This window comes from Chiloscyllium plagiosum, chromosome 22, assembly GCF_004010195.1.
Source record: "Chiloscyllium plagiosum isolate BGI_BamShark_2017 chromosome 22, ASM401019v2, whole genome shotgun sequence".
NCBI classification, from domain to species: Eukaryota; Metazoa; Chordata; class Chondrichthyes; order Orectolobiformes; family Hemiscylliidae; genus Chiloscyllium; species Chiloscyllium plagiosum.
Window position 1 is genome coordinate 19,688,408 of NC_057731.1, and position 26,765 is coordinate 19,715,172.

Genomic DNA, 26,765 nt, shown 5'->3' on the forward strand with positions numbered 1-26,765 from the left:
GGCCTATCACCCTCACCTTGACCTCCCTCCACCTATCGCATTTCCAAAGCCCCTCCCCCAAGTCCCACCTCCCTACCTTTTATCTTAGCCTGCTGGACATACTTTCCTCATTCCTGAAGAAGGGCTTATGCCCGAAACGTCGATTCTCCTGTTCCTTGCATGCTGCCTGACATGCTGCGCTTTTCCAGCAACACATTTTCAGTATTAATCCAATGAACCAGGTAATGCTCTGGAGACTGGGTTTGAATCTCACCATGGCAGACAGTGGAATTTGAAATCAAAAGAAATCAGCAACTGAGAGTCTAATGATGACCATGAATCCATTGTTGATTGTCAGAAAAACCCATCTGGTTCACTGATGTCCATTAGGGAAGGAAACTGATATTCTTACCAGGTCTGGCCTACATGTGACTCCAAACCCACAGCAACGTGATTGACTCTTAACTGCCCTTTGTGACGGACAATAAATTTGTGCCAGCCAGTGATGCCCTCATCCCGTGAAGGAATAAAAGAAAAATCTGCCATCTTCACGTGCCTGACCTACATGTGACTCCAAAGCTGCCCAGACAGTGATGCTCACATCCCACAAGTGAAAAAAAAGTAACATAGGCATTCAATAAACTTGAAATAAACGTCATTCTCAGAAGCTCATAAACTCATTAAACAAAGTTCAAAATCCCCATCACAGCTGAGTAAACAACCTCTTCTGGAGTGAATCCATTAGTAAGGCTAAGAGCTTGGGCAACGACTTTTAATGGGGTTTAATTTCAAAATGCTGTTAACTGAAGCCAAACACATAAAAGCTTTGTAGCAGACATGATAGTTGGCCAACATGTTCATTTTTGAAGTCTTATAACTGATGAGCCAGAGGTGATGGTGTTGACTCAGCCTTCTACTGTCTTTACATGAATGGTGTGTGTGTGTGATTTGTAACATTGAGAAAAGGCCCAATTTCCATGAAATGGATAAAAAAATCCAACCCTATATATAATTCTTTTGTAATTTTTAAAATAGAAGATGCATATTACATCTCCAGTGATGCATCGCAAGAAATTAAGTGGAGTTTCTGTGGTGGATGTGTGGATCAGTAAAGCAGAAGTCTTGCTGCAGCTTGCATTTTACCAGCCTGCCAGAACTCTGTTAGCAGAGGCTCACATGGTTGCAAAGGTTAGTTTACTGTCAAAATAAACAAATGTCCATTCAAATTCCATGTCCATCCATGGATGATTTTGCAATGCTATTAATGATTTTTGAAAGAAAGTAAAGGTCATTAAATAAATAGCTGTTACCTGTCAAAGTGTAAATAAACTTTGGAGTTATTAATGCATATATTTATTCCCTAAGCACAAAATAGACATTTTCATAATTTTGCAGCTGAAATTCTTAAAGGTTCGCATAAAAATGGTAGACAAATTTGGTGGGAATTTGAATTCCCATAAAGTGCCTGTCTTGTATTATCCTGCCACTTTGGATTTTACAGGAGTGTGTTCAGAGGCGAGTGCAAATCCACCAACCAGTCATCTCGTTAGCAGCTTGGAGGAATCACCCCTACTCCTCCTGACCTGTAATAAATTATGTAAAGTCTTTCAGCTCATGGATTCAGTTCCTCCGCTTCTTACTGAGTTTCCCTAAGGGTTGGGAAATCTAGCTACTACAGTAAAAATTAGAATGATTGAAAGTGAAGGCTTATGCACTTTGTGGTAATATTTAATTGACCAAACAGCTGCCTTGGTGTCCTAACCTTCATTCCATTGCATTAATAACCAGACGTGGGTGACTTCCAGTTGTGTTAGATTTGTTTTTCAGATTTCTGATATTTCTGCACAATCCTAACCCCAAACTCATTGGAGGATAAAAGGTAAAGTTCATCCCTGTTATTTTATGATTTGATGATTACACTATTCTATGACATGCAGTCATGGCAATCTGGACTATTTCTGTTAAGCCTGATGTGAAATTGAGGAATATGACCTGAGCTTTGCATTAGTCCACTGGAATCAGGAGGAAATGACTGATCACAGATAAAGGCCTTGCTGATCTGAGCTGACTTCAACCCATGGCAGTCATGAGATCTTGACTGTAGAGTCTTTCTGTTACACCTGCAAACTAGTGTGCTTGTCTCAATGCTTTATGCTTCTTTTACAAGCAAAACCAAGATTTTACCATGTATCATTTATTTTGTCTGCTTTGTGATAATTCATTTACATCTGTATAGGATAACTTGTTTGAAGCAGAGTAAGTGTGATTTTATTTTAAACTGCATTGGTCAGTTTAAAATTTCCAGCTCTATTTTGTATCACTGTAATACTCCCATCATAGTTTAACTGTGCTGAATCACTTAACCCAATTCCAAATATCCAAGTTTATATTTCATGAATACATAAGACATCCAATTTATATACATTGAAATTTCCAGGCACTTGTTCATTTAATTCTAGTTTAACTGTTAGCATTCCTGGTGAAACTTCCCAAAACTTGCTCTTTTTTTTGCTTTATTAGGAGTTTGGAGACAAGGACAATTTGGCAAAGGTCCTATACCTTCTAGCTGTTCTAGCTAATTGTGAAAAAAACCACGGTCAGGCTAAATTGCTCTTGAAAGAAGCCGAAAATATTGGAGGAAATGAATATTTCTGGTATGACGCAATTATCTGTCTAATATGCGCAATTCAGGGAGAAAATCATGAGGATTCAAAGGAACAGGTGAGAAACTAATGGCTATTCCATTCTGAACAATGTAATTTCTGTAACAAATTAAATGAACCCGTTCAAAGAAGAGAGACTCATGTTAATTCTTGATGAGAAAGGAAACAAAAGGTTATCAAGGATAGATAGTGTGTATTTCAAGCATGTTCTGTTTTTATTCCTTCCAGGAATAGGTCAATGATCCTAAACTCTCCCACGTCTCTATTCACTTTTTCAGGATTTGTCTTAATTTTTCTTCATATCAAACTTGAACATCTCTTGTCTGCTATCCTAGCCTAAATTAACCCAGGCTTGATATTCCCCAATTATTGACTTATTTTCATGGAAAATCAATCAATGTAGTTAGTCAGTTAAGTATTCTTCACAGTAATAAATCAATTGGACTTCAAGTCTACAATTATTCCTTCATCAGTGTACTGCACTTCTTTAGTGCGTTGGTAGTTATTTGGTTCTAATATCACATGCTGGCTAAGGAAACAAAGGCTCTGATCTTGATTTGGAGAATTTATCGGGCAGCCAGTAAATTTCATTGTTTGTCTCATGCTTATGTGACAAAGTCCAAACAACTTTTATCATTGAACATTATTCAAATTTGACACATAAACCACTATCTTGAGTCTCAACATTCACCATTTTCCTATGCTTCTGAAGGCCAATCTGTACCAATCCAAGAGGTGATGGCTTTTCACTGAAATATTGTAGGAAGTTTTTCTTTGTACAGTCTGTTGAAAAAATGAGGAACAAGGACAAACAAAAAAGTTTCTATGAGCCGTTGCCATGCACTACTGCATTTTGCAGTGTAAAACCTATCGGACAATATCACTTCTGACATTTTGAAGTTGATCTGTCATGACTGTTCCATAATGATGACACAATTGGTTTTTTTTTGTTCATTCACGGGATGTGAGCGTCACTGGCTAGGCATTTATTGTCTATCCCAGAGGGCAGTTAAGAATCAACCACATTGCTGTGCATCTAGAATCATATGTAGGCCAAATCAGGTAAGGATGATAATTTCTGCCCCTAAAGGACATTAGTGGACCAGATGGGGTTTTTCAACAATCAACAATGATTTAATAGTTAATATTAGACTCTGAATTCCAGATTTTGTTTCATTGAATTCAAGTTCTACCAAGTCCACACAACATTGTCTTGGTCTCTGGATTAATAGTTTAGTGATAATATTACTAGACCATCCCTTCCTCCTGAGGGGCAGTAAAATCTCTTTACAATTCCTGTAGATCAAGCTCTCAGTGCTGTTTGGTAAATTAACTGTATCTTCAGCATACCTGAATTGGCATTAACCAGTACTGTAATCACATTTATGGTTTCCTTCTTTCCTTGGAATTAGGACTCTTGATCCATTGCAACAGGTGCATTAATTTATAAATACTTACACAATCAGAAGTTTATCACATTCAAAAAAAAAATGGATCATATGTTAGTTTAGCCAAGGAAACCATTGAGTCAGTTCTGCTCTGATGCAACTGTATCAGTTCCAGTACATCTAGATATTTCACCTTGATTATGCTACCATCTCACTAGAACTTTAATTGAACAGAAGATGGCCTACTATTTCCAGAAGCCATTCAATAAGGTGCCGTATGAAAAGTTATTACGCAAGATAGGAGCTCACAGTTTTGGGAGTAATGCATTAGCATGGATTCAGAGTTAACACACAGAGAACAGAGAGTCGGGATTTAATGGCTCTTATTCAGGTTGGAAAAGATGTAACTACTGGAATACCACAAAGATTGATCCTAAGGCCTCAATTTATTTGCTATCTATGTTGATGACTTGAAGAAGAGTGTAATGTATCCAAAATTGTTGATGATACAAAATAGGTGGGAAGACACATTGTCATGAGGACATAATGAATCTGCAATGGGATATTGCTAGGCTGAGTGAGTGGGCAAAAGTTTGGCAAATGGAGTTTAATGTAAGCAAGTGAGGCCATGCACATTGGTAGGAAGAATCAAAAGACAGACAGTTACTAAATGGAGAAAGAAACTCAAAAAAAAAGTACAGCACAAGATGGATCTGGTTGTTCGTGTGCATAAAACAAAATATTAGCATGTGTGGACAGTCAGGAGTTAAGAAGTCAAATGGATTTTAGACATTTATCAGTTGGAGGTTAGAGTTTAACAATAGATAGATCTTGTTACAATTGCACAGGATATTGATGAGGCTGCAACTGGAGTTCTGTGTACAGTTTTGGTCAAATTTAAGAAAGGATTTACTGTTATTGAAGCTCATTAAAGTATATTCACTAAGTTAATTCCTGGAATGATAGGTTGGCTTATTAGAATCACCTAAACACATTAAACCCTTATTTATTCAAGTTTAGATTAATGAGAGGTGATCTTATTGAAACATACACAATTCTGAGGGGGCTGGACAGGGTCGATGTTAAGAAAATGTTTCCACCAGTGGAGAAATTTCAAACTAGATCATTTAGTTACAGAATAAGGGGACATTCATTGCTCAAACAGAGATGCAAAGCAAATTCTTCTCTTGGAGAGTATTGAATGTCTGGAACTCTGTACCCCAGTGAGTCGTGAAGGCTAGATCACCAGAATATGCAAAGTGAAAGTTGATACATTTTGAAATTCTAGGAAGTTGAGGGCTAGACTAGATCTTCTGTGATCTTATAGAATGGCAGGTCAGACTTGTTGTGGGGTGGGGGGAGAGATATCGTACTTGTGCTCCTATTTAGAGTTTTGTATATTGAAGTCACTAGATTTCAGAGTACCAGGGAAATACATGGGGATGTGGGTACATATCCTCTCATGGCTGCTAATGGTGTTTGTATTCAATTAATGAACACATCTGGAAATGAAAGCTAGCCTCAGTAATGTATCCGTAAAGCTATAATTGATTTCAAAAATCAAAAACCTGATTCACTAATGTATTAGGTGTGACAATATTTGGACCACATGTCTGTGGGCATCGAGCCTGAGAAATCCTATTCAGTGAACTAAGGTTTCTTCACATTCTTGTACACTTTGTGGTATACCATTTATTTTGTACCAAAAAGTATTGATGTTTCTTTCAGATGTTGCAGTTAGGATGCATTACATTGGAAGGCGAATCAAGCTCGTAACCCTGTCCAAATGTGTTCACATTTACAGCAACCACCTCTCTGTAACGTTAACAAGTTTCTGCTTTTACAAACATAATCATGTTTATGTCTTTTTGTGTAGCTAAATGGCTTGTGTCTCCTCTGTGTCTATGCAGTTCTAAATTAATCTTACATTCAATACACTATATCTTAACCCTTAAAAACTTGAGCTAGCTTCACTCTATACCAGTCTTCCAAACTGCTAGAAACTATATACCCTTCAACTATATATCCTATATATCTATCTAGTTGTCTAATTGAACTCTGTCAACATGGAACCTGTGTAGCTTGTTTAAATATTTTCTGTTTATCAATCATATCGCCATGTTAATTTTAGGCAAATACTGCCTCAACACACTACCTTGGAGCATTTTTGTTTACTTTTTAAAACATTCGACAAAGCCAGACATGAAGGTCTGTCCAACCTCAAGTTTTTTTAGTTTTTGTTCATGGGATGTATGTGTTGCTGGCTCACACTGCATTTATTGCCCAGGTAGCAGCTAAGAGTTAACACATTGATGTGGATCTGGAGTTGTATGTAGGTCAGACCAGGTAAGGATGACAGATTTTCTTCTCTCACAGACATTAGTGAATCAGATGGGATCTTTAACAACAATTAACAGTATTACATAGTCACTGTTAAGTTAATGCTTTTATTCCAGATATTTTTTATCATTGAATTCAAATTTCACCATTTTCCATGGTGTGTTTCAAATCCATGTTCCAAGAACATTGGCTGAGGTTCTGGATTATTGGTGCAGTGACACCACCACTTTGTCACTACCTTCAAGAATAAAAGTGAAAGTGTTATTTCAAGAGTATGCTGCACAAATGACATAAAATTGTACATTTTAAAAAATTATTGTTTATGATGTTTTGGTTACATGTATAAAAAACTTGTATTACTATATTTTCAGGTTTGCAGCATCTTAAAGCAGGGCATTGAAAGATTACAGTCTGTTTTGGAAGAAAAACCTCATCGACATGCAGTTCTTAAATTTATGATTACTTCAATGGAAGCCAAGTAAGTTCTGTGGAATAGTAAGGCAGTGTTGGAGAATTTCTGTGATTTGAAGAGAATTATTCTAGCTGTTGTTATGACTGGTGAAGAAGGATGAAATGACTCCCTTGATTATTCCACTGCTCATTTGAGTAGTAGGTTTTTATCATGGATTTAAAGGAGGTGACTTTTGGCATCTCTGTCCCATTATTTATGTTTTGAGGCTGTGAATAATTTACACTGACAGGTTTCCTTAGGTGAATTGATGAACAAGACCTGCAAGTTTTCTGAAATTATCTTTTGTTTTCCCTGAGCTCAGAAGGTCTGGGTACAACACCATTCATACAGTCACACACATTTGTCTGCATACACACAACTATCGATCTCGGTGCAAAAGGCAAAGCTTACAAGGAGATGATAATCCCAGAAGGTTAAAATGAGAGACTATACCGTTAGCATTTCCTAGATTGCTTTTGGAGTAGTAAGTTCAAGTTGTGATTGTTGTCTTAGGTATTCTCCTGGATACAGTTATTCATGGGACATATTCATGCTGGCTGGCACTGCATTTATTGCCCAGATGGCATCAAAGAGTTAACACATTGATGTGAATCTGGAGTGGTATGACCAGAATGGCAGAATTTCTTCTGTCAAGGACATTCGTAAGCCAGATGGAAACCAGATGCACAGCAGATTTCAATGTTTAGGAAGATCTTACTTCATAATTAGATTTCAGGCAGACTTGATCACATTTGCAGAGCTAAAATGAGAGAGAGAGAAAGAGAGAGAGAGCTTCTGGACAGCACTCTTGGGTAGTGTCTCTCCCATTTGGAAAAAGGCCCTTGCTCATTGGTACATTCCAGTTTGACAATGAATTCATATTCACGGCAGATATTGCTTCAAAACAGTTACATTTTGATGTCTTATCTCAAAAACATTTGAAAACTTTCAGGATGGTGTGAAACAAAAGAGATGTGATGTTTCACATTCTTCACGATTTTGATCTTCTGTTTCATATCCCATCTGGTGGGATACAAAATTGTGGACTTTAGAGTAGGTCAGTCTCTGTTTAAAAAGAAAACACAGGTATTTGGGTCTCAGTATTTTGTGTGAAATTCAACTTGGAAAAGAATGATATCTTCGAGACAAAATTGAAAAAAACATACCTTTGTATCACCATAGGAGAGCACAATATTACTGAGGTTTATGCTGTGGATTGTCCATTTTTAGTTGGACCCATTTCTATCAATTCTATAATCAATTCTATGAATACAAAACCTTGCTGGATTTTGTGTTCAATGTTACTATGCATATAGTTCTTGATCTTCTGGTTTCTAGATAGCTGCAGATCAGACCTAGCCTGAAAGATGCAGCTTGGGGTCTTGTAGTGTGCTGCCCAGTGTGGCAGGGTTGTGGCTAACACTACAAAATATATCCTCCAGTCACTCGACCCAATTCCAGTGGACATCTAACACCACTGTCCCCCTTCTCCATGTACACCCTCCCCTGTCAGCCTATCCCCTCACTGACCTGGCACCTTGAACCCTTAGTCAACTTGCCTCTTAATCTTTCATCAATGACGCATGAGCTGTCAAATACTTACCACCCTACCCCTCTCCCATACACCTGCCCCTCTACACTCATTTCCCCATACTGAAGTCCTCTAAAGAACTCTTAATTACTCACATGCCACATGTATACCTTCACCCACCTGCTACCTACAATCTCACCCACCTGCCACCCAAACCCCTCCCCCACCTGGCAGGCTACCCTTTTATCTGCCCGAAGCCCCATTCCCTTCACCATCTCGTGTTCCAATCTACTCCCATCTCCAATTTCTCTAAATAACTGCGGAAAAGACTTTGGGACCTTAAGTATTTTACTATCTAGAACACAGTAGTTACTGCTGTACAAAAAGGGATGTATCTTGGCCTCCAAATGTGATCCTGCAATGAGTGGATCGTAAGCCAATTTCCTACAATGGAAACATCATTACAGGTCAGATTATGAAGTCAGGCTGTGAAAATCATTGATGGGTAAATGGGCAATCTTAAATAGGATTACTGGCGGTTAGATCTGTTCCAACAGTAATTGGAAGATTTGAGCAATAATCTTCAGTGTCTTAGGATGTCCATTAAGATTGTAGATGGCTTGCTTCCACTCCACGGTGTCCTGAAATGGATGATACGTGGCAGAAAAATTAAATATTGGATGCATGTGCACTTTCTCTGCTGTCAGGATTTTGCATCTGCCTCTGTTCTCCTAACAAAGTTCTTGATATACTCAGTGTCTTCCCAACTAAACCCTCTTCTGGTTGGTCAAGTCAGGGACTCCCAGGGGATGTTTGACCTTGTCAGGGCTGCTTTGTGGACATCTCTAAACCTTGGATCTATACTAAAGATTGCCTAGCAAAATCCTGTTAACTAAACTTGTTTTGTCAGTGCACACCTTGGTGGGGCAACTGTAGAGATGCTTCCAAGGAGAAGCAAGTTCTTTCTATCTATCTATGTATCTATTTATCTGTCTGTCTGTCTTCCTATGGCTGTCTGTCTACCTATCTGTCTACCTGTCTGTCTGTCTCATCTCTGTCATCTCTATATAATCTGTTTTATCTAATCTGCCTCTCTATGTCTCATTCAGTAAAAAATAACACTTAAAAGAAATCCAGCTGTAAAAATATTTCAGCAAATATCTTCTTTTTTGGAAATTATAGGAAGTTCCAGAAATCAGTATCTCTGATCTCATTATAAATTCTGAAAGCAAAATAGTTCATTCAATCCAAAGACTAAGGTCTGACTGATTTTTCAACAAAACTGAGGATCTCCCAAGACACTTCTGCCAACAGCAACTTGATCTACTTGAGAGGGAACTGAAGGAACTCAAGTCAGAATTGTACATCATGGAAATAGACCCTTCGGTTCAACTCGTCCACACAAACCAGATATCATAAACTGGTCTAATTCCAATTGCCAGCATTTGGTGCGAATCTCTCTCAGCCCTTCCTATTCATATACCCATCCAAATGCCTTTTAAATGTTATTGTATCAGCCTCCACCACTTCTCCTGGCAGCTCATTCCATACAAGTATCACCCTCTGCTTGAAAAGGTGGCATTACCAATGTCCTGTACAGTTGCAACATGAACTCCCAGCTCCTATTTGCGTACCAAATGCTGCCTTCACTATCCTGTCTTCCTGTAATAGTACCTTCAAGGAACTATGAACCTGCACTCCGATGTCTCTTTGTTCAGCTACACCCTCTAGGACCTTACCATTAAGTGTATAAATCCTGCACTGAATTGCCTTTCCAAAATGCTTCACTTCATACTTATCTAAATTAAACTCCCTCTGCCACTCCTTGGTCCCTCGGCCCATCTAATCAAGGTCCCGTTATACTCTGAGGTAACCTTCTTCACTGTCCACTACATCATCGATTTTGGAGTCACTTGTGAACTTACTAACCATTCTCGTATGTTCACATCCAAATCAATTATATAAAGGACAAAAAGCAGTGGACCCAGCGGCACTGATTTTTGCAGCATACCACTGGTCACAGGCTTCTAGTCTGAAAAACAACTCTCCACCACCACCCTCTGTCTCCTATCTTCAAGCCAATTCTGTATTCAAATAGACAGCTCTCTCTGGATTCCATATGATCTAACCCCGTCTACCATGCGAAATCTTGTCGAATGCCTTGCTGAAGTCCAATAGACAACATCCACTGCTCTACCTTCATAAATCTTCTTTGCCACTTCTTCAAAAACTCAAATTAGTGAGACATGATTTTCCACGCACAAAGCCATGTTGACTATCCGTAATCAGTCCTTGCCTTTCCAAATACATATAAATCCTGTCCCTCAGAATCCCATGCAAAAACGTATCCACTACTGATGTCAGGCTCACCAGTCTATAGATCCCTGGCTTTTCCTTACCACCTTTCTGAAAAAATGGCACTACATTAGCTACCCTCCAGTCTTTCAGCACTTCACCTGCAGCTATTGATGAGATAAATATCTCAGCAAGGGGCTCAGCAATCACTTCCTTACCACATGGTTCTAGGATACACTTGACCAGGTCATGGGGATTTAACTACCTTTACATGTTTTAAGATGTCCAGCACATCATCCTCTACTTTTCAAGATATCACTATTTATTTCTTCAAGTTCTCCAGCTTCCATAATGTTCTCCACAATAAATACTGACACAAAATACTCATTTAGTATCTCATCCACTCATAGATGACCTTGTTGCTCTTTAAGGAGCCCGATTCTCTCTCTAGTTGCTCTTTTGCCCTTAATGTAGAATCTCTTTGGATTCTCCTTAACCCTATTTGCTAAAGTTTTCTCATGTTCCCTTTTTGCCTTTCCGATTTGCCTCTTGAGTGTTCTCCTACTACCCTTATACTCCTCAAGGGATTCACTTGATCCTATTTGTCTATACCTACTAAATGCCTCTTTCTTTTTCTTGACCGGAACCTCAGTTTCTCCAGCATTTCCTAAACCTACCAGCCTTGCTGTTTGCACTAACAGAAACATACTCCCTCTGGACTCTCACTATCTCATTTTTAAGGCCTCCCACTTTCCAAACATCTGTTTCCCTGCGAATAGCCTCTTCCAAACAACTTTTGAAAGTTCTCCCCTAATACTGTCAACATTGGCCTTACTCCATAAGAATATAAGCTATAGGAGCAGAAATTAGGCCATTCAGCCCATCGGGTCTTTTCTGCCATTCAATCATGGTTGATAAGTTCTCAACTCCATTCTCCCACTTTCTCCCTGTAACCCTTGATCCACTTGACAATCAAGAACCTATCTATCTCAGTCTTGAATATACTCAATGACCTGGCCTTCACAGCCTTCTGTGGCAATGAGTTCCATAGATTCACCACTGTCTGGCTGAAGAAGTTTCTCATTATCTCCATTCTAAAAGGCCTTCCTTTTACTCCAAGGCTGTGCCTAGTCTCTCCTACCAATGGAAACATCTTCCCAACATCCACTCTGTCCAGGTCATTCAGTATTCTGAATGTTAGATCCCCCCTTGTCATTCTAAACTCCATCAAATATAGATCCAGAGTCCTCAAACATTCGTCATATGTTAAGTTTTTCATTCCTGGGCCATTCTCATGAACCTCCTCTGAACACGTTCCAGGGCCAATACATCCTTCCTGAGATATGGGGCCCAAAACTGCATACAATACTCCAAATGTGGTCTGACCAGAGCCTTGTAGAGCCTCAGAAGTACATTCCTGCTTTTATATTCAAGTCCTCTCAAAACAAATGCCATCACTGCATTTGCCTTCCTAACTGCTGATTCAACCTGCAAGTTTTATCTTGAGAAAATCCTAGACTAGAACTTCCAAGTCCCTTTGCACTCAAGAGTTCTGAATCTTCTCCCCGTTTAGAAATGTCTGTATTCTTCCTACCAAAATGCATGACCTCACACTTTCCCATGTTGTACTCCATCTGCCACTTCATTGCCCACTCTCATAACCTGTTGAAATCCTTCTGCAGCTTCTCCGCCTCCTCAGTGCTACCTGTCCCTCTACCTGTCTTTGTATCATCTGCAAATTTAGCCAGAATGCTCTCAATTCCTTCATCTAGATCGTTAATGTATGAAATGAAAAGTTGTGGTCCCAACACTGAGTCCTGCAGAACACCATTTGCCACCGGCTGCCACCCAGAGAAAGACCCGTTCATCCCCACTCTCTGCTTTCTGCCAGACAGCCAAGCTTTTCTCCATGTTAGCACTTTGCCTCTAACACCATGAACCCTTATCTTACTTAGTAGTCTCCTGTGCCGCACCTTGACAAAGGCCTTCTTGACGTCCAGGTAGATAACATCCATTGGCTCTCCTTGGTCTATCCTCTTTGTTACTTCCTCAAACAATTCTAACAGATTCTCAGGCATTACCTCCCCTTGATGCAACCGTGCTGACTTTGCCTGAGTTGACCATACACTTCCAAGTATTCAGAAATCTCATCCTTCAGAATGGATGCCAGGATCTTATCCATGACCAAGGTTAGGCTAATCATTCTGTTATTTTACATATTTTGCCTTACTTCCTTTTCAACAGGAGTGTCACATTTGTGATTTTACAGTCCTCTGGGACCCTCCCTGACTCTAGTGATTCCTGAAAGATCACCATGAACACCTCCACTATCTCTTCAGCCATCTCCCTTAGAACTAGGAAGTGTAGTCCATTTGGACCAGGTGATTTATCCACCTTCAGGCCATTCAGCTTTTGTAGCACCTTCTCCTTGGTGATGGCCACCATACTCAGCTCCGCCTCCTTACTTCCTTGAATTTTTGAGATATTTCTCATGTGTTCCACTGTGAAGACTGACACAAAGTGATTATTCAGTTCCTCAGCCATTACCTTGTTCCCCACTGCCATCTCTCTAGCATTATTTTCCAACTGCCCAATGTCCACTTTTGCCTGTTTTTTTGTCCTTTATGTATCTAAAGAAACTCTTACAGGCTTCCTTTATATTACCAGCTAGCTTACTCTCATATTTAATCTTCACGGTCCTTCTTTCTTTTCTTGTTGCCCTCTGTTGGTCTTTATAAGCTTCCGAATCCTCTGGTTTGCCACAGCCCTTCACTACATTAAATGCTTTCTCTTCTGTTTTTATGCTATCCCTAACTTCCCTGGTCAGCCAAGGTTACCTCATCCTCCCTGTATCTTTCTTTTTCCTCAGGATGAATCTCTGCTGTGTCTCTTGAATTACTCCAGAAACTCCTGCCATTGCTGTTCCATTGTGTTTTCCTGCATAGGCTCCTCTCCCAGTCAATTCTACCTAGCTCCTCCATCATGCCTCTGTCGTTGCCTTTATTCAGCAGTAATGCCGTTACCTCTGATTCTATCTTCTCCCTCTCAAATTGCAGAGTAAATTCAATCAGATTATGATCACTGCCTCCTAAGGGTTCCTTCCCTTATTGAGCCTGCCTCATTGCTCAACATTAAATCCAGTGTTGCCTGTTCCCTAGTGGGCTCCACCTCAAGCTGCTCCAAAATGCCATCTCATAGACATTCCATAAATTCCTTTCCTTGCAATCCACTACCAACCTGATTTTCCCAGTCCACATGCATATTGAAATATAATTAGGCAACCCCTCCCCCAGCCCTGTCCACCTGCCTATCTTTTCGATAGGATGTTTATCCTTGAGTATTCAGCTCCCAATCCTGATCCCCTTGCAGCCAGGTCTCCGTGATGCACACCACATCAATCTGCGCCACAAGCTCATTTACCTTACTCCTTATACTGCATGCATTCAGATATGACATCTTCAGTCCTGTCTTAACCATCCCCTTCTCATTGTCATTCGTTTGTCCAGTGTGGTTGAAGTTTGATTGCTAACGCTTTCCAAACAGCCTATGCTATTTGTGTCTGTACTAGAGATTTTCATAACCTCTCCTGGGTTCTGCACACTTACCTCCTCCTTAAATTCGGGTTTACTAATTTCCCCTATAACTGAACCAGCAACCCCCAATTAAAGCCCTGTCTAAAGCCCTAGTAGTGCAATTCGCTGGGACTCTCGACCCAGCACAGTTTAGATGAAGACCTTCCCAGAGGAACAGGTCCCTTCGTGCCCAGTACTAGTGCCAATGTCCATGAATTTAAACTCATTTCTCCCACACCAATCTTGGAACCACGCATTTACTTGCTTAATCTTATTGACCCTGTGGCAATTAGATCGTGGATCAGGTAATAATCCAGAGATTATCATCTTTTTGGTTCTTTTTAATTTAGCACTTACTTCCTGCTCTCTTAGCAGAACCTCTGTTCTAGTTTTATCTATGTCGTTGGTACCACGTCCACTGGATCTTTACTCTTCCACACCAAGTTCCTCTGCAGCCCAGATGAGATATCCTGAACCTAAGCACCATGCAGGCAACACAACCTTTGGGACTCTCTATCCTAGTCACAGAGAACAGTGTCTATGTGTCTAACTATACTATCCACAAGTACAACAATATTTCTCTTCTCTCCCCCCACTTGAATGATTCCCTGCCCCAAGTTGCTGTGGTCAGTCAGTTTATCCTCCGTACAGTCCCCATTCCCATCCACGCAGGGAGCAAAACTCTTGAACCCTTTGGAGAAGGACAGGAGCTGAGACTCCTGCAACTCCACCTGCCTCACTCACAGCCACACCCCCTGTCCCTGACCAATGGCAGAATTCGAGTTAGTCTTAGGGATGTGACTGCTTCCTGAAACACAGTGTCCAGGTAACTCTCCCCCTTCTTGAAATGTTTGAACCTCAGACTCCAGCTCATCCACTCTGAGCCAGAGATCTTCCAGCAACCAACATTTACCACAGACATGGTCACTGGGAACCACAATACGGTCCATCAGCTCCCACAGCATGCGGAGACAACACATCACCTGACTGTCCATCCTTTCTTAATTAATTTTGAATTTCTTTTGGCTGTTTTAATTTTTCTATTTATTTTCTCAATCTGATTGCAAGTTATAACAAATAAATAAGTTGTAACCAATAAATTAACAAGTTTATATTTAACACAGATTCAAATTTAGCAGACCCTGTATCAGCCAATCAAATCACAGCCCTCCTGTGATGTCACCTTTTGGTTTTCCCCCTCAGTGGAAACCTTCAGAACCTTTCCCCAGCTTCTTTCTGTTCACTCCTGCTCAGGTCCTCTCCCAAAGTGAAGGCTGCAAATCTCCGAGGTAAGTTTTTATATCAACAACCTTCCCAGGATACTTTCTGTTCGCTCCCGCTCAGTTCCTCTGGCTTATGCCCGAAAGGTCGATTCTCCTTCTCCTTGGATGCTGCCTGACCTGCTGCACTTTTCCTGCACCACACTCGCAACTCCTGTTCTGAAGTGAAGGCTACTAGCCCCTGAGGTAAATTTTTATATCACTTACCTTCACTGGCTGCTCTCCACTCACTCCCACTCAGCTCCTTTCCTGAAGTGTAGTCTTCCATAGGATATCAGCTCATTCCACCTTTATAGTTTGGACTTTTGCTCTACAAGAATGTTATTTTTCAAAGTTATTTTCCCAGCCATAATATCCTTTCCTATCTGTGCATGAATATGTGAGGATATTTTTTAGTTCTGTTAGCACCTTAGTTAATTACATTTTTACATTGAAAATCAGATGCTGTTATTCTCGGAGTCATCACAAAACCTAAAGTTTTTTTAAAGGAAGTATTCAAAATACCCATTTACTTCTTTCCTAGACACAGGTTGATAGAAAGCATAGACTGGGTTTTTATACTTAACAGAAACTACGACTTATTACAAGTAAATAGATTCTCATTACGAGGAATACATTATGGACCGTAGGTATATGACTCTATAAATTCAAACTCTCATCCTTTTATAAACTCCCCCTTATGCATACACATCCAATAACAGATGGGAAAACCCATGGATTATTGATGGAGAGAAAAGCTGGAACATAGTTCAATGGTTCCTTTTCAGAGGGTTGTTGAGAATCCCATTTCCCTGCTCTTTCTCTACATTTCCTTCCTTTCCCAGTCATTTATATTTCTTTTCTCAAAACAAAATTTATTGGCTATTTATTGTGTATATTGTACATTAAAGCTTTTTAATTTTCCAATATAGGTTGGAATTAATTGAAATTGAATCCATGAAAGCATTAGGCGATCCTTATTTAAAGAAACCAGAAAACTTGCAAAAGTTGTCATCAGCTTGTGCTAAAATGGAGAAGTTTGCAAATGTTATGCTGCAGTATGGATACAGAGAAGAATCAGTAGATGTAATGAGAGAACATACCGAGATACTAATGTAGGTTCATATAAATGCAATATTTATGTATTTGTTTATTTATTCTATGTTGAGTGTATATTGAATGCAAGTCAGAAAGGTAATTGCTGACTAGCCTTTACTTTTGTTACTTCTATGTTTATGTGGCTGGCTATATTTTCCCCACTGAACAATGCACCCTTGTTGTTTTTATTTTGGGGAGTGGAGTAAGAAAAATGAAAGCTTTAATTTAGATTAAGTTTTACTTATGGATGCAACTTTCTATTCCTAAAGGATGCTCAGTAAATACAGTGAGGAAGAGGAAAAGAAGCACCATAATCTATTAAATGCGTACTCACTGATCATGAAGGCCATCTTGATTGAAGAAGAAGCCTTCAGTGACCTGATGAGCTTGTTGCCACTTAAAGCGGTAAAAAAAACAGGTTTTCAAATGTTAATCTGCATTATTTACCTTAAAATTCTTTACAGGAGTCAGAAGCCATCTCAAAAATAATAATGAGTACATAAAATGCACTGGATTCATTTTCTCCTTTAATTAATAAAGTCATGATATCTGGCTGATAATTTGTATCACAGAATAGGAGTTGTCTTTCATCATCCTCTTCCCTCATGAGATAACATAACCAATGCTGCATTCAGTTGATTCTTGCATTGTTAGACTGACAGCTCTCATAAATTGGGCTGTATCCAACCATTCCCAGGTAGATACATCCAAGTGATCAATCCCACTAGTGCTCGAAATAAAGTCAAAGTTGACTCTTTAACTTCCCGGTCTTGTGTATTCCTGATGGTTAACACAGACATAATACTTACCCTGCAGGACGAATGAAATGGCATCCACTCTTTTTTTTAACAAAACAATAAAAAGCAAAAATGAATTCCAATTTTAAACAACACACAGTTTCATATGGAAGCACTTTCTTAGCCTTGGTCAATTAACCTTTTGAGTTCTAACCAGATCTTTTTAAGTTCTGTGTAGGGCCTGTGCAATCACATTTGATTTTCTGCTAATGGGTGATTTTAAAGTGGTGCAGTGAAGGAACAAGCTCCACTGGAATAACCTGGCATTGTGATTTAATAATCTTTCCACAGAGTTTAACAGGTTGTTGCCAGTATAGATTGTGGTACCCATTTCAAGCATGTAACTTAAAGAGAAGATTTTAGCTCAGGTTGAGGTTCAGGTTGTAAGTTTGCTCACCGGGTGGAAGGTTTGTTTTCAGACATTTCGTCACCATGCTAGGTAACATCGTAAGTGAGCCTCCGGTGAAACGCTGGTGTTATGTCCTGCTTTATATTTACGTGTCTTGGTTTCTTAAGGTGGGTGATATAATTTCCGGTTCTTCCTCTCAGAGGTTGGTAAATGAGGTCCAAATCAGGCGGCATGGTGGCACAGTGGTTAGCATTGCTGCCTCACAGCGCCAGAGACCCGGGTTCAATTCCCGCCTCAGGCAACTGTCTGTGTGGAGTTTGCACATTCTCCCCGTGTCTACGTGGAATTCCTCTGGGCGCTCCGGTTTCCTCCCTCAGTCCAAAGATGTGCAGGTTAGGTGAATTGGCCATACTAAATTGCCCGTAGTGTAAGGTGATGGGATAAATGTAGGGGAATGGGTCTGGGTGGGTTGCTGTTCAGAGGGTTGGTGTGGACTTGTTGGGATGAAGGGCCTGTTTCCACTCTGTAAGTAATCTAATCTAAAAAAATCGATGTGTTTATTGATGGAGTTCCGCTTTGACTGCCAGGCTTCTAAGAGTTCCCTTGTGTGTTTCTGTTTAGTCTGTCTTAGGATGGGAGTGTTGTCCCAGTTGAAGTGGTGTCCTTCTTCATCTGTATATAAGGATACTAGTGATAGTGGGTCCCGTCTTTTGGTGGCTGGTTAGTGTTCGTATAGACTGGTGGCTAATTTTGCCTGTCTGTCGAATGTAGTGTTTGTCATAGTCCTCGCATGGTATTTTGTAAATTACATTCATTTTGCTAGTTGTTTAGGGTCCTTTAGGTTCATCAGCTGCTGTTGAAGTGTGTTGGTAGGTTTGTGGACTCCCATGATGCCAAGGGGTCGGAGTTGTCTGGAAGTCATTCCAGAGCAGCACGGTGGCTCAGTGGGGGGGGCATGGTAGCTAGTGATTAGCACTGCTGCCTCACAGCACCAGGGACTGGGTTCGATTCCAGCCTCGGGTGACTGTGTGGAGTTTGCACATTCTCCCTATGTCTGCGTGGGTTTCCTCTGGGTGCTCCGATTTCCTCTCAGAATCCAAAGATGTGCAGATTAGGTGAATTGGCCATGTTAAATTGCCCATAGTGTTTAGGGATGTGTAGGTTTAGATGCATTAGTCAGGGGTTAAAAAAAAATATAGGGTATGTGAGTAGGTCTGGGTGGGTTACTCTTCGGATGGTCAGTGTAGACTTATTGGGCCTAAGAGCCTGTTTTCACACTGTAGGGATTCTAATTCTAATTCGTATGGTAATGTGGCTAGAGTTTCTGGATGCATTGTGTCTGCTTGTTTGGGTTTGTTGTTTAGGAATTGGCCGACTGTGTTTATTGGGTATGTTATGAAGGTGTAGGTGTGTACAATACCTTGAAGAGAGAGAGGAAGCTAGCAAGGATTGAAAGTACAGAGTGTGCTGAACAATTTAAAAATGTCACTTTTGGTTGACACAAATATCTGGTGCTGTGTTCCCGTGGTACAAAAATAAATTAAAATTCGGCCAATCAGTTTAAATTATGCCCCAGATACCAAAGTCCAAATGAATTTGAATTTAATGTTTTGATGACATCAAACCGATGAAATGATCTGATGCATTGGGATATAAAATTGGACATTTTAAACAGTTAGGAGGAGGACAGCAAAGAGCACCAACATGTACAGACTGCTAGTCAAATAGCTTTCTGGAAAATATCTGTCCATAAGAAAAGTTGTGCAGCAGAAGATCAAAGAAGAGACGACCCAGGACAATACAGAGAAAAATCTACGAAGGAGAATTGACAAAGTTGACTGGTTTTGAAACGTGAATTTTTTTTTTGCAAATCTTAATCAGGATCTTTTTATCAAACCTATATTGTAAAGTGGGAAGTAAAAGATAGGTTTAAGAGAAAGGATTAGTAAATAGTTGTCTAATTTTCCCTTTTGCACTTAAAAAATAAAATTGTTGATTTTTACTTTAAATAATGGCCTCTGGGATAGTTCTTTGCTTCTCAAAGTTTAACAGATTACAGTGTGCGAGGTAAGCTTCTCTGTGTGTTGGGTTTAAATTAGCAGAGAGGTTTACCCTGTGTCGTAACAGGTACCTGTTCTTCTTGAATACGCTGTATAGGTATTTTTCTTCTGCTTATTGTAGTTCCATTTACCAACCCCTGAGAGAAAGAACTGGAAATGATATCACCCACCTTAAGATACCAAGATACGTACACAAAAAGCGAGACATAACACTAGCGTTTCACCGGAGGCGCATTGATGATGTTACCAAGCGTGATGACGAAACGTCTGAAAACAAACCTTCCAGCTCAGCGAGCTAACTTACAACATGTATTTTAAAGTGTCTCAGTGCGAGTACTAAACTGTACTATACAGTGCCATCTTTCATAGTTGTTTGGCTTTTTTGGAGAAGAACCTGATTTGTGTCTCTATTATGGATTTGTTACTTTGATATCACCCACATTGATGGCTACTTTGAGTGCTTGTTTGAATTTTAGAGATGTAGGCACTGGCTCGCTTTTCAAAATCAGTTTGGGTTTTCTCAGTCTTGTCTACCTTTGCTGTTTTCTGTATTAGATCTGTCAGCAGAGCAGCTACTGTGCTAAAGTTTAGGGCAGGTTTGGAAGGAACATTCAATAGAGCTGACAGATTCCCAAGGATCCTATGTTTTCTCATTTTATTGCAGGAACGGGAAACTGTGTTACTGCATGTACCTTTGCAGCCCTGGGTAGAACTCATCTTTGACCACTACGTATCCACAAAGGTGGCTTGGGAGGTGGTGGACTCACTCCTTGCAGCGTTGACTACTAGGTCAGCTGACAATATTTTTCAGAAGCGGGCTTCTATTTGCTGTAAATACACCCCCCAGGTGCTGCTGTCGATTAGGATATATGTCAAGGTACAATACACAGTTAGATAAACCAGTCTCTATCTGGTTCATCCGTCTTTGAAAGGAGGCTTGGGCATTTTGGAGTCCAAATGACATGACTGAATGCTCATATAACTCGTCTGGAGTTATGGGAACCTGCTAGTACCCCTTGAGTGACTCTATTTTGGTAAAATGGGTGGCTTTACTTATCCATTCCATGTAATCTTCCAGCCAGGGTATTGGGTAGCAGTCAGCCCAGCCATTGCATTAAATTTTAAGTAGTCATTACAGAGCCTTGTGGCATTGTCTGATTTGGACACAAGTACAACTGCTGAGCTCCAGTTACTGCTGCCAAGCTCTGTCAGTTGGAGCTTCAGCATTTGGATGACCTCCGCTCAAACCTGGGCCAGCCCTTCAGGGTCTAGCCAATTGTGTTTATGCTTTGTGAAGAGTTCTCTTCCATATCCACATTATGTTGAGCAAGGGTGGTGCAAACCGGTTTGACTCTGCATTAACCACATTGAGTCTGCTCACTGCTCTGCAAGAATGTGAATGAATAAAGAATCTAACCTGGCTAGTATTTTGGTATTAATTAGCTGGATAGTAGACAGTTTAATATTGACCTTACCCATTTGTCCCTCTGGTCCATTCTCACTACTACCCTTGTCCTGTAGGTTGCTGGTAATGGGGCAGACCATTATCTGTTTGTCCCCCATATCTGTAGTGGTGTTGCTTTCTCATATTGACATGATAAAGCCTTTGCTTTTTTCCCTCTGTTCTGGCTCTCAAATCAGATAAACATATAATCATTTTTGCTCCTCTATTCACGCCAATAAACTGGGACTTTAGGAGTTTGCCTGGTGTTTACGCAAGGGCTGACACCATTCCTAGCTAAAAGGTTCAGGCCCTGGCATTTTGTCTGCTTTTTGTTTCACTACTGTTTGGGAGATTTTCAAATGTTATTGGGATGCTTTGCAGGCTAAAGATAGTCACTCTTGATGCTGTGCTATATAATCTAACATGAAGCCTTCCTCCTTCTGTACTAAAATCCTCTCCCAAAGCCCTCCTGTTTGGTGCCCATAAACTAAGTCAACAGGGAGCTTCCTTTATCCCAGTTCTTTATCTGATTTTTATCCCAGTCATTGAGGTACTCATGATAGTGTGCCTTGATTATTGTTTTTAGCATCTGATAGTTCCATTCAAGTGCTCCTGTGATTGAATGATGCACTGAAAACTTCTGCTGATACACCTCATGGCTAACCATGACTTCATGGAGTGTTTTAGGCGTGTAATTTGGCCCCGAGTTAGATTGAGTTGGTGTCACACCCTGGCTGACCCATAATCTCACCTCATTCCATTAAAGGATTGGTCACCAGTGATATTTGTACATGGTCATTTGATTAAAGGACAATGTAATGTGTTTGTCACATAAGCTGCAAGCACAAGCTGGAGAGGTGGCATTAGTATAGCCCAGTGCTGCACACCTCCTTGACTGTCCAGTGTTCTCAGTGCTAAGAGTGTGTGTGTATGCATGTGTGTGTTTGTGTTTGTGTATCCCTGCACAAAAAAAGAAACCTGAACAAAAAATGCAACGCATAAGTGGGTGTGAGCTCCAAAGTCAGGTCCTGAATGGCTGAAATGATGTATGAGTTGTTCCAAAAACAGTTCCAATAACAGGCTAAGACTGGTGGCTTGCTGATGCCCACTTACATGAAGGAAGTGTGGAACAGGACAGTGTCCATGGGGCATGCATCAAAGTAATGGCAACAGTGGAGCTGAATGAATGGCCAGAGGAACAAACAGTGAGTTGATGTAAGTAACTGCTCTGGGTGAGGAGAATGGAGAGCTGCATAGAAATGACCTGTGATTAGCTAAGCATAAAAATGAAATGCATGGCACTAAGGTCATTAGCAGGCTTCTGAATTTGCTGTTATAACGCTAAGGGGAAAATCAGCCTTTCTGTACTTGACATTTCAAATCTGATTGTTCTCATTATCACCATATTTTCCCAACATTTTTGCCTTGAGCACCATAACTTAATGCCATTCTCCATACTGTCTCACACTGTTTCTGTTCAATTACTCATCCAAAGCCCTTGAATGCCTCAGTTGAAGCTCCACTACACCACTAGGCAATGCACTCCTGACCTGAAACACCCGTGTAAAAAATGTTTTCTCACATCATGCCACCTCCTTTTTGAAAATTACTTAAAATCTGTTCCCTGTCATTCTTGATTCTTTTACAAGTGGGCACAGTTTTTCCCGATTAGCTTTATCCAGTCTCTTGTGCTTACTTCAGAGCTCTGCACCATAGGGTCTTCCTTGCTTCTATTTCCAAAGCATGCACAAGGCAAAAAGAGCAAATACAGATAAACTTTGCAGAATACTATATATTTATTCAAATATTTTTGCATCAAATTTGATCCAATAAGTGTGGACACAAAGAAGAATAAGTATTTCAAACTCACTAAACATTGAATTATCGCCCAGAAATAACTTGATGCACGATCTGCTGTGTTAGTGTAGCATTTCCATACTTCAGTTCTCTCAGTGATCTGGATTGCTGATTTAACACTGAAGTTCCAGCCTAATTCCCAAAGCCTATTTCCCTATTTTTGTTTCAACTTCATAATTTGTACTGTTTCGTAAAAAATTGTTTATATTGATCAGAGTTGTCTGTGTTGTTTTGAACACATGCTGGTTAGCCAATGATGAGTCATTTTAAATATTGTTTGTTGCACAACTGATTTATCACTAATATGTTGTTTCAGAGCTTTCCAATGAACTAAAATGGATTATTTTCAAAGACTATTTATTCAATATAAATTCTGTCACTTCAATCTTTGTTAAGACAGGCTGTTTGACCTTTATATTCACAATGTGCATTTCAGGGGAGCTAAAAACTTGATTTCTGCACATAAACAGATACTGCTTTCAATGCTCACTTCCATTGCTAGGAAACCTGAGATAATGGAAAGTCAGACTATTTTGAGCTAAGTTTTCATTTTCATAGAAATAATCAGATAAAACACCTCATCTTAGGTTTGTTGTGTATCAAGCTGACAGTTGATAAATTAGTTCTGTAATCCAGCTGATTTTTTTTGGAATATGCTTCAAAATGTTTAATTTGAGATCTGGTCAAATTACGAGTGAAAGTCCGTTTTCTAGTTCATATTACTTAGCAGTTCCTTGCTACCAGGCAGCTTACTATATGACAATGTCTAACCTGATGGCCTGCACCTACACGTCTCATTGCAGAAAAGGTAAAAAGGAAGTGACAAAAGATGTGAAGTATTTAAGGATCTGAGAAAAGAAAATCTACACAGGTCAAAAGTGAGAAAAAAGTTGGCAGGTTATTTGGAGGTGAGACAGTTAACTAGATTAAGAGTTCTGTACACAAACATGCTACATGAGTGATAAAAACAAGTGAGTTAGAAGCACAATTTCAACTGAAAAGGTTATATTAGTCATTATAGGGATCATCGAACTAAGCTTACAAACTCGTGAAGGGACTTAATTGGCTAAACACACAAGTTGTTTCTCCTATCTGGGAAAATCAATAAAACAAAGGCACAGTCTCAGGCTAAGGGCGATTGTTTTGGACTGGGATGAGAAGAAATCTCTTAAATCAAAGTGTTGTGAATCTTTAAAGTTCTCCACCCCAGTGGATTGTGGATGCTCCAGTATTGAATATGTTTAATGCTGTGACAGATGTATTTTTCATTTCTTACGAAGTTAAAGGATAAGGCAAGGAAACGGGAGATAAACCTGATGATCAGCCATCTTCATGCTGAATGGCAGAGCAGCTTTGACATACTTTTGCTCCCATTTCTTGTAAACATGACCATGATTAGGCAGTAAATGACGAGGATGTAAGAACTTTAGATAGAATTTGGTCAAAATTCAACATTAGTAATCACATGGAAAAAGGTGGTTAATACAAACAGTCAGCATGGATTCCTAAAGGGGAAATTACGTTTATATAACTTACTGGAATTTTTTTGGAAATGATCGATGAGGGTAACATTGTTGGTGTGGTCCACATGGATTTCCAGAAAGCTTTTGATACAATGCCACATGAGAGTCATGTGAGGAAAGTTAAAGATCATAGTGTAAAAGAGACATTAGCAATTTGGCTAAATGACAGGAAACAGAGAGTAATGGTTAATGGATATTTTTAGACGAGAGGTAAGTTTGTAGTGGAAATCCTTAGGAGTCCATAAGATCATAAGAAAGAGGAACAGGAGTAGGCCATTTAGTCCATCACGTCTGCTCACCATTCTATAGGATCTATGGTTGATCCAACATTCCTCATGTCCACTAGCCTGCATTTTCCCCATAATCCAGACTGATCTGGAAACTATCTATCCCAGTCTTAAATGTACACAAGGACTCTGCTCCCACAACCCTATCTCAGTCTTAAATTGGCACCCCTTTATTCTGAGATTATGCCATCCAGTTCTATATTCTCCCATGAGGTGGGAACATCCTCTCAGCATTTATCCTGTTAATCCCCTTGAGAATCCTATATGTTTCAATGAGATCACCTCTCATTCTTTTGAACTCCAGGGTGCAGAGTCCCAACCTGTTTAGCCTTTTCGTATAAGACAATCCCTCCATATTGGAGATCTTCCTAAAGAATTTTCTCTGAACTGCCTCCAATAAAATAATATCTTTCCTCAAATAAGGGGACCAAGAACTGCTCACGGTGCTCCGGATGCGGTCTCATCGGCATCTTGTATAGTTCCAGTAAGACTTCTCTACTTCATTCTATTGGCTTTCCTGATTCCCTGCTATACTTGTGTGCTAGCTTTCTGTGTTTCATACACGAGTACCCCTATACTTTGCAGCTTCTGCAGTTTTTCACCAGTTAAATAATACTCTGTTCTTCTGTTCTCTCTTCCAAAATGAATAACTTCATGTTTTCCCACATTACGCTCCATGTACCAACTTTTTACCCACTGCCTTAACCAATCAATATCACTCTGTAAAGTATTTATGTTCTTCTCGCAATCTGCCTTTCCATCATTTTTTTCTGTCTGCAATACATTTACTTCCTTCCTCCCACTCATTCATATAAATTGTAAATTGTTGTGGTCCCAGCAATGATCCCTGTGGAAACCCACTGGTTACAGGGAGCGAACCTGAAAAATAAGCTCTTAGAGTCATAGAGATGTACAACACAGAAACAGACCCTTCGGTCCACTCGTCCATGCCGACCAGATATTCCAACCCAATCTAGTCCCACCTGCCAGCACCCGGCCCATATCCCTCCAAACCCTTCTTATTCATATACCCTTCCAGATGCCTTTTAAATGTTGCAATTGTACTAGCCTCCAGACTTCCTCTGGCAGCTCATTCCATTCACATACCACCCTCTGAGTAAAAACGTTGCCTCTTAGGTTACTTTCATATCTTTCCCCTCTCACCCTAAACCTATGCTCTCTAGTTTTGAACTCCCCGACCCCAGGGAAAAGACTTTGTCTATTTATCCTATCCATTCCCCTCATAATTTTATAAACCTCTATAAGGTCACCCCTCAGCCTCCACTCCAGGGAAAACAGCTCTAGCCTATTCAACCTTTCCCTATAGCTCCAACCCTGGTAACATCCTTGTAAATCTTTTCTGAATCCTTTCAAGTTTCACAACATCTTTCCAATAGGAAGGAGACCAGAATTGTACACAATATTCCAAAAGTAGCCTAACCAATGTCCTGTACATCTGCAACATGACCTCTTAACTCCTGTACTCAATACTCTGACCAATAAAGGAAAGCATACCAAACGCCTTCTTCACTATCCTATCTACCTGCGACTCCACTTTCAAGGAGCTATGAACCTGCACTCCAAGGTCTCTTTGTTCAGCAACACTCCGTAGGACCTTACCATTAAGTGTATAACTCCTGCTGGAATTTGTTTTCCCAAAATGCTGCACCTCACATTTATCTAGATTGAACTCCATCTGCCACTTCTCAGCCTATTGGCCCATCTGATTAAGATTCTGTTGTAATCTAAGGTGACCTTCTTTGTTGTCCATTGCACCTCCAATTTTGGTTTATTCAGCAAACTTGCTAACTATACTGCTTAATCCCCACTCGTTGCTTCCTGCCATTAGTCAATTTTCTACCCATGCCAATA

General features: G+C 40.0%; 1 protein-coding gene across 1 annotated transcript in view; it reads left to right on the top strand.

Annotated features, from left to right (window-relative positions):
* LOC122561114 (cilia- and flagella-associated protein 46) overlaps positions 1 to 26,765 on the top strand; it is a 234,213-nt gene that overhangs the window by 124,278 nt on the left and 83,170 nt on the right. The window contains exons 35-39 of the mRNA XM_043712553.1: positions 1,015 to 1,167; positions 2,500 to 2,700; positions 6,742 to 6,848; positions 16,411 to 16,593; positions 16,846 to 16,981. Coding sequence (XP_043568488.1) covers positions 1,015 to 1,167; positions 2,500 to 2,700; positions 6,742 to 6,848; positions 16,411 to 16,593; positions 16,846 to 16,981 — 780 coding nt within the window. The remainder of the gene's footprint in view (positions 1 to 1,014; positions 1,168 to 2,499; positions 2,701 to 6,741; positions 6,849 to 16,410; positions 16,594 to 16,845; positions 16,982 to 26,765) is intronic.